General features: G+C 40.1%; 1 protein-coding gene across 1 annotated transcript in view; it reads right to left on the bottom strand.

Annotated features, from left to right (window-relative positions):
* Positions 1–320: 320 nt before the first annotated feature.
* Positions 321–9,405, bottom strand: part of RPRD1B (regulation of nuclear pre-mRNA domain containing 1B) — an 88,031-nt gene continuing 78,946 nt past the window's right edge. Inside the window, exon 7 of the mRNA XM_053573680.1 lies at positions 321–835. Coding sequence (XP_053429655.1) covers positions 641–835 — 195 coding nt within the window. The 3' untranslated portion in view covers positions 321–640. The remainder of the gene's footprint in view (positions 836–9,405) is intronic.

Genomic DNA, 9,405 nt, shown 5'->3' with positions numbered 1-9,405 from the left:
ATTAAAAGTATTACTAGAGATTAAAGGGCACTCTATAATGGTAAATGTTTCAATTTATTAGAACATATAATTACTTTAATTTTATAGACACCTAATGAGCTAGTTTTAAAATGTACAAAACAAAAATTGATAGAACTATAAAGAAAGATATACAAATCCAAATTACAATGGAAGAGTCATTATATCTTTTTTTTTGTGTGGGTTTTGGCCGGGGCTGGGTATGAACCTGCCACCTTCGGCATATGGGACCGGCGCCCTACCACTTTGAGCCACAGGCGCCGCCCGAGTCATTATATCTTTCTCAGGATTTTCCAGAAGAAGGAAGCAAAAAGTCAAGATAGATCAGAAGATGTGTTTATCAAGACAAGAGAGGTTACTGCAGTAACAAAGAAACCCCAAGTCTTGGTAACTTAGTACAACAAAGGTTCATTTCTCATTCATATTAATTTCAATGGATTGAAGCAACCCTCAGGATAGTTCTCCTCATGCTATGACCTAGCGATCCAGGCTCCTCTCATCATGTCTCTCTGCCATCTCAACATATGGTTTCCCCAGTTGCTTCTAAAGAAATGAAAGCATAGGGCGGTGCCTGTGACTCAAAGGAGCAGGGCACCGGCCCCATATGCCGGAGGTGGGGGGTTCAAACCCAGCCCCAGCCAGAAACTGCAAAAAAAAAAAAAAAAAAGAAAGAAAGAAAGAAAAAAGAAATGAAAGCATAGAGGTAGCCCTGTGGCCTAGAAGTTATACATATCATTCCACTCATATCTCTGTAGCTACAACTGTTCACATGGTCCATTCTATCTCCAAGGGTACTGGGATATGTCTTCCTCTGTCCCTAGAAAAGAGAGAAGAAGCAAATAAGAATGAGAACTTATAGTCTCTACTCCAAGTATTAAACAAAACAAACAATGGACATACATGTGCATGGATAACATTGCATACAGCCCGTTACTTTTAAACACATGATGGGGTGGATGCGGGGCTCACGCCTGTAATCCTAGCACTCGGGAAGGCTGACGCTGGTGGATTGCTTGAGCTCAGGATTTTGAGACCATCCTGAGCAAGAGCAAAATTCTGTCTCTACTAAAAATAGAAAAACTAGCCAGGAGTCATGGCCTATAGTCCCAGCTATTCGGGAGGCTGAGTCAAGAGGATTCCTCAAACCCAAGAGTTTGAGGTTGCTGTGAACTATGATGCCAGGGCACTTTTCCCAGGGTGACAGAGTGAGACTCTCCCCCCGCCCCCCGAAAAGAAACACATACACATAAGAAAATTTACAAAATTTGACTATACTCTGGGTTTTAAAGCAAGTCACACCAAATTTCAAAGAAATCACATATAGCATATTATCTGACCAGCTAGATATAGTAACTAAAGCATACAGTAAATCAATAATAAAATAAGAAATAATTATAAAATCTCCACATCTCCACATTAGGGAATTAATAAATAATAGAAGATTAAAGAAGAACTGATAAAACTTAGAAAATATTTTAAATCAATTGTCAATAAGGAAAATTCATATCAAAATTTGTAGATGTAGGTAAATTAGTACCCGAAGGAAATTTTAGTCTTAAATACATGTCAGAGAAGAAAAAAAATTGATAAAATACACCTACTCTAAGAAATAGAAAAAAGAATGTCAAACAAATACAGTAAAAGTAGATAAAAAATAACAAATGGAAGAACATAAATGAATAAAATAGAACAACAAAGATTAAAATAGAGTTAATCCAACCCCAAACTTGGTTATTTGAAATGACCAATAAAATTGACAAACCTGTCTCAGCTCCTGTAGCCCAGTGGTTAGGACACTGGCCACATACACCTGGACTGGCGGGCTCAAACCTGGCCTGGGCCAGCTAAACAACAATGATAATTACAACAAAAAAATAGCCAGGTGTTGTGGCGGGCACCTGTAGTACCAGCTACTTGGGAGGCTGAGACAAGAGAATTGCTTAAGCACAAGAGTTTGAGGTTGCTGTAAGCTACGATGCCATGGCACTCTACCAAGGGTGACATAGTGAGACTCTGTTTAAAAAAAAAAAAAAAATTGACAAACCCCTGAATAAAATTGGTGTAGAAAAAAAGCACAGGAAGAAACCAACATTAGGAATAAAAAATGGGACTGCACTACAGATACCACAGGTGATGCCAACGTTGTAAAAATGAGTCCATTTTAAATAATTTTGATTCAATAAATCTAAAATTTTAAATGAAATGGAAAAACCATTACTATTAGATATAGTAGAAATTTTGATTTGAGATAAAATAGAAAACCTACAGATAATCCTCTAACAATTAAAAAAAATTGAGTCAGTTGTTAAAACCCTTCCCATAAAGAAAAACTTTAAACCCAGATGGCTTCACTTGTAAGTTCTATCTAATCTTCAGAGAAACAATTTTGATTTTTGGCAATCTTTTCCAGGGAATAAAAAACAACTGAATAATCCTCATCTCATTTTATGAGGCTGCCATAACCTTCATACCAAAATAGGATAAGAACACTGCAAGAAAGCAAAATTATAGGTCAATCTTTTACATACAGATGAAAAATCCCTAATAAAATATTAGCTCATCAAATCTATCAATATATAAAAGAGTACCATGACCACCAACATGTGGAATACAAAGTTGACTTTACCCTAAAAAAATCAATTAATGTAATGCAACACACAAATTGATTAAAAGATAAACACTTCATGATTATGTACAGAAAACCATTTGATAAATGTTTAATGTTCATTTAGGATTTAAACACTAGAAAAACTAGGGAATTTCATTAATTTGATAAAGATTATGTCTGCATTTATTATAATTATGGTAAAATATTGGAAGCTTTTCCTTTTAAGAACATAATCAAATCCCTTTATTGAATGCCCACCACACTGATATTATTCAAGATTTGACTGGAAGTCTTACCGAGGCTAGTAAGGCAAAAAAAAAAAAAGAAAGAAAGGAAAAGAAATAAAAAAGGTAATATTTGGAGAAGAAACAAAACAGTCGACTCTCAAATTTTGTTATAGATATAATGATGTATAGAAGAAAATCCAAAACAAATGTGAAACTTGGTAAATGGTCTGTGAAGCTGGTGAATGATGCCCCATGATTATATCAATGTACACAGCTATAATTTAATAAAAAAAAAAAAAACAGAAAAAAAAACAATCTATAGCATTAACAAGAAAATTCAGCATTCTTACTGGATATAAAATAAATAAATAAATAAATAAATATACATATATATGTATACATACTTTTGTTTTTTTGGAGACAGAATGTCACCATGTCGCCCTAAGTAGAGTACTATGGCGTCACAGCTCACAGCAACCTCAAACTCTTGGACTTAAGCAATTCTCTTGCCTCAGCTTCCCAAGTAGCTGGGACTATAGGTGCCCACAACGATGCCTGGCTATTTTTCAGTTGTAGTTGTTGTTGTTTGACAGGTCATGGCTGGATTCGAACCTGCCAGCTCCAGTGTATGTGGCTGGTGCTCTAGCCGCTGAGCTAGAGGCACTGAGCCACAAAATAAATATATTAAAATATATTTTTATAAAACAACAAATAATAAGAAAATTAAGAAATCAAAGCTATAGGGTGTATGTAGTGGCTCATGCCTATAATCCTAGCACTCTGAGAGACTGAGATAGGAGTATTACTTGAGATCAGGAGTTTGAGACCAGTCTGAGCATGTGAGATCCCATCTCTAACAAAAATGGAAAAATTACCCAAGTATGGTGGCAGGTGCTTGTAGACCCAGGTACTCAGGAAGTTGAGGCAAGAGGATCACTTGAGCCCAGGAGTTCAAGGTTGCTTGTGAGCTAGGCTGATGCCAAGGCATTCTAAATGGGCAACAGAGTGAGACTCTGTCTCAAAAAGACAAACAAACAAACAAAAACATCTTATGAAAAATTGTTCAATCTTTTTTTTTTTTTTTTGCAGTTTTTGGCCAGGGCTGGGTTTGAACCTGCCACCTTCAGCATATGGGGCCAGTGCCCTACTCCTTTGAGCCACAGGCACCGCCCCAATTATTCAATCTTTTAAACAGAAAAATGTAAATCAAAGTCAAACAATACTCCATACAAAATATTGCATACTCAATCACCAGATAATAGTCGAAACACTTACGCTAAGTATTATTAAGGATATGGAGCGACTAGGAATCTTCTAAGTTGTTGGTGGGAGTATAAAATGTTATAATTTAGGAAAACCATTGACATCTCGTAAAATTAAGGCTACAGGTAGATCATGGCCCAGTAATTCCACTCTTGTGCCCTACAGACTGTGCACCATGATACACATTCTGGAAGATTTATAGCAGCACTATGTTCATAATAGCGCAAAATAATTCGAATGTTCTTTAACAATAGAATGGACCAGTGAATTGAAATCTAGTTCTTCAATGGAATACCAAATAGCAATGAAAATGGGTGAACCTTAGCCACATGCAACATGAATGATCCCTAAAAATAATGTGAAGAAAAGGAAACAACACACAAAATAATGTATATTATTTTATAATATAATGTATGAAATTATTTAGACAGAGATACTACCAAACAGGCAAGCTGTATTGATTAGGGATACATGCTTAGTTAAGCTGTTAGTAACAATCAACCTCAAAATCTCAATGATTTAAAACAATGAAAGTTTCTTCCTTTCTTACATGAAAGCATGCTCATTGAAAGGTGACTTCCTCTCTTCTCTGTGTACTGTTCACTCTGAAACCCAAGTTAAAAGAGCTAACTTTTAAGTTAGCTAAGTGGGACAGGCCAGTGTCACAAGTAGAGCACTGTTAGACCCACGCGATGGCAGCTCTTACAGTTTCTGCATGAGTAGCTCATATAACTACTCGCATTCCATTGGGCAAAGCAAGGTGTATGGTCCAGACTTTCATCAATGGGGCAAGAAGTATACTCCGATCAGAGAGGAGCTGGTAGACGTGGATCAGTAGAGAGAGGAAATGAATATTTTTAACCAGTGGCTTCCATGTTGCCAAATCCACTATCACTTTGCTAAACCAGACAGCAGCATTTGGCATCCCTGATCATGCTCTCTTTCTTGAAATATTTTCTTCACCTGACTACCTGGGCCCTGTGATCTCCTGGTTCTCATCCAACACTGGCCACTTCTTCTCAGTCCCCTTCACTGGCATCTCCTTCTCTTCCTAACCTGTAAATGACCCTGTCTGAGAGCTCAGTCCTTAAGCTGCTTCTCTTTTCTTTTTTTTTTGGCCGGGGCTGGGTTTGAACCCACCACCTCCGGCATATGGGACCGGCGCCCTACTCCTTGAGCCACAGGCGCCGCCCTGCTTCTCTTTTCTACCTACGTGCCTGACCTTGGTGGACTCATCTGGTTTTATGACTTTACCATCAGTACAAGGATGGTCCACCCAGACCTCTCCACTAAACACCAGATTCATATATCAGCTGCCTACTCACATCTCTGCTAGGAAATTTCTGAGAATCTCAGACTTAACATGGTCAAAAGACAAAGCCTTGATAACTAGGATCTATAGAGAACTCAAATTAATCAACAAAAAAAGAGCTAACAATCCCATCCATCACAGGGTAAGAGACATGAACAGAACCTTATCTGAGGAAGAAAGACGAATGGCTAACAAACATGAAAAAATGCTCATTGTCCCTAATCATCAGAGAAATGCAAATCAAAACTACCCTGAGATATCACCTAACTCCAGTAAGATTAGCCCATGTCACAAAATCCCAAAGCTATAGATGCTGGCATGGATGTGGAGAGAGGGGAACACTTTTACACTGTTGGTGGGACTGCAAACTAATACACCCTTTTTGGAAAGAAGAATGGAGAATCCTCAAAGAACTCAAATTAGGCTTGGTGTCTGTAGCTCAGTGGTTAGGCTGAACTCAAATTAGATCTCCCATTTGACCCTGCAATCCCACTACTAGGCATCTACCTAGAAGAAAAGAAATCATAAGGACATATGCACCAGATTGTTTATTACAGCTCAATTTACAATCGCCAAGACGTGGAAACAGCCTAAATGCCCATCGACTTAGGAATGGATTAACAAGCTGTGGTATATGCACACACCACAGAATACTATTCAGCCACAAAAAAGGGTGACTTCACATCTTTTTTTTTTTTCTTTTTTCTTTTATTATTAAATCATAGCTGTGTACATTAATGCAATCATGGGGCACCATACACTGGTTTAGACCGTTTGACACATTTTCATCACACTGGTTAACATATCCTTCCTGGCATTTTCTTAGTTATTGTGTTAAGACATTTATATTCTACATTTACTAAGTTTCCCATGTACCCTTGTAAGATGCACCGCAGGTGTGATCCCACCAATCACCCTCCCTCTGCACATCCTCCCCCCTCCCTCCCGACTTCACATCTTTTGTGTTAACCTGGATGCAGTTGAAACACATTCTTCTCAGTAAAGCATCACAAGAATGGAAAGGCAAATATCCAATGTACTCAATACTAATATGAAGCCAGTAGATGATCTGATGCATGCCCACATAGGAGAAAAACTCACTTCAATTCAAGTTGAGGAGGAGAACTAAGGGAGAGGGGAAAGAAGGGTTTGGGGTGCTCCCACTGAATGGGCACAATGTAGGGGCGTATGCACACCGTTTGGGTGCGGGACATAACTACAAGAGGGACTCTACCTAACATTTAAATACTGTGATTTGCTTGTTTGTATTCTCACACTAACCTGAAATAAAAAATGAATTAATTTTTAAAAAAGAGAGAGAATCCTTGACTTTTCTTCTAACTATTCCTTCCCAGATCTGCCTAGTGTTAGCAAATGGCGCCACCATGCATTTGGTTGCTTAAGACAAAAATTAAGAAATGCCCAAGTGTCTTTTCCTTAACTAAATCCAATCCATCAAGTCCTGTTGATTTTTGCCTCTCAAGCACATCTTTTTTTGTTGTTGTTTGTTTCTTTTTGAATCTGTGAACTTCTCGTCACTGCCACACTGACCACCTGGTCCAAGTCACCAGAATCTCCCACCTGCACAAATCCAACAGCCTCCATAGTGGTCTCCTTGTGACTGTCCTGCCGCCTATAACCCACCAGCCAGAAGTATCTTTAGGAACATAAATCCGATCCTGTCTGCCCTTGCCTAAGCCATGTGCTATCCCCCTGTTGTCTTTGTCATGGTCTGCATAATCTGGCAGTTGCCCACTATTCTTTAGCCAAATGGACTTTTTTGGTTTCTCAAATATCCCTATCTCTTTCCTTCTTCAGGATTTTTGTACAAAGTTATTTTCTATGCCTAGAATACTGGCATTCTAGTTACTGTTGCATAACAAACCATCCCAAAAGTTGGTGACTTAAAACATTAATTTACAGCCTGGTGTGGTGGCTCATGCCTATAATCCTGGCACTCTGGGAGGCCATGATGGGAGGATCATTTGAGGTCAGAGTTTGAAACCAGCCTGAGCAAGAATGAGTTTCCATCTTCACACACACACACACAAAAAAAAAAAAAAAAAAAAAAAAGAAAGAAAGAAGAAAGAAAGAAAGAAAAATTATGCAGGTGTTGTGCTAGGCACCTGTAGTCCTATTTACGTGGGAGGCTAAGGCAGGAAGGTCACTTGAGCCTAGGTTTGAGCACTTGTTTGAGGTTGCAGTGAGCTACAATGACATCACTGCACTCTGGTGACAGAGTGAGACCCTCTCTCAAACAAACAAACAACCAACCCAAAACAGAAACTCAGGATTTACTATGCTTCCGTGAGTTGACTGGGCTCAGCTGGGTATTTCTTCCTATAGCTACAGTCTGAAGGGTGAGAGGGCTGCAGTCACCCAAATGCTCAATTGGCTGGATATTCAAGACAGCTCACTCACACGGCTGGCAGTTGACACTTGTTGCTGGCTGGGACTGTTATTAGACTGTTGACCACTCCACATGGCTTGGGCTTCTCCCAGCGTGGTAACTGAGTTCCAGGAAAGAGTGGCCTTTCCAGGAGATGCGCAGCTAAAGCTGCCAGACTAGTTAAAGGTCACATTCAGAAATGACACAGTATACACTTGCTATATTGCATTGGTCAAAGCCATCCCAGGTCCCACTCAGAATCAAAAGGTGGGGAAATAGACTGTATCTCTTGCTGAGGGATTGGCAAGTCACACTGTGTAAAAGCAAGTGGGATAGAAGGTATTACTGCAGCTGTCTTTGGAAAATCTTCCATAGCTAGTTTCCTCTTGTCACTCATCCTGCACGTAAGTGTCTTAGAGAGGCCTCTCCCTGTCTACTCCATCAAGGGTAGTCACTCAATGTCATGTCCCTCAACTGCTATTTTTTTTTCTTTTTTTGAGACAGAGTCTAGCGCTGTTGCCCAAGCTAGAGTGCCATGTATTAGCCTAGCTCACAGCAACCTCTAACTCCTGAGTTCAGGTGATCCTCTTGCCTAAGCCTCCTGAGTAGCTGGAACTACAGGTGCCCACCACAATGCCCCGCTAATTTTTTCTACTTTTAGTAGAGATGGGGTCTCACTCTTGCTCAGGTGGGTCTTGAACTCCTGAGCTCAGGCAATCCACCCACCTCAGCTTCCCAGAGTGCTAGGATCATAGGCATGAGCCACCGTGCTGGGCCCCTACTGTAATTTTTGTCACAGCACTCATCATCTCCTGACGTTACACGATTATAGTTATGTGATGTCTGCCTTCCCCCAGCTGCCCTAAAAGTAGGGACCATCCCTTGTCTGGTGATATGTCCTCCCTTCTCATGAGAGGCCCAGCACTTTGCAGGTGCCCAAAGACTTACTGAATTATTGAATGAAGCAGCTGGGGGGAAGTTTTGCCCATGGGGAGCAAGAAATCTTGTGAACATTCAGAGATGAACTTTGTGGGAACAGGACATTCTTCACATGAGTGAGCTCCCAATCACTGGAAGGGTTCAAGCAGGTACAGGGTGGGCTGCCTCTAGGAGTGCTGGAGAAAGAACTTGGACTCAGAGTGAGAATCTGAATATCAGCTCTTCTCACAGTTGGCCCTCAGAGGTGGCCTCTCTTCTTTCCTTTGGCTCCTCTTAAAGTTGACTTAATCCCTCGGGTACTACAAGGATAATGAACCAGGATTTATGGCTCCATTTAACTGTCCCTAATCTTATCACTCAACCCCCTCTAGTCTCTGCTTTCAGAAAAAAACCCACTGCCGTTATTTCTCCTCCCTTTCCCTGGCCCCACCAGGCTTATCTTCCTAGTTCAAGTTCCCCCTGCAGAACACACAGCTCCCCAAGTGTGGTGGGCACTGGGCCGGGGCCTCTCCACAAACATGAACTTGAAGGAGGACACTCTGTGGGAAGCCTTTAAAGGCTCCCTATTGCCTAGAGTAATGTTTTTCCATTCCAGTCTTCTTTCTTTCCTTTTTCTTTCCTTCTTTTCTCTTTACTCTTCTCTTCCCTT

The sequence above is a fragment of the Nycticebus coucang genome, chromosome 21, assembly GCF_027406575.1.
Source record: "Nycticebus coucang isolate mNycCou1 chromosome 21, mNycCou1.pri, whole genome shotgun sequence".
In the NCBI taxonomy this organism is placed as follows: Eukaryota; Metazoa; Chordata; class Mammalia; order Primates; family Lorisidae; genus Nycticebus; species Nycticebus coucang.
The sequence above is the reverse complement of the archived record's forward strand: the minus strand, read 5'-3'. Positions and strand labels throughout refer to the sequence as shown.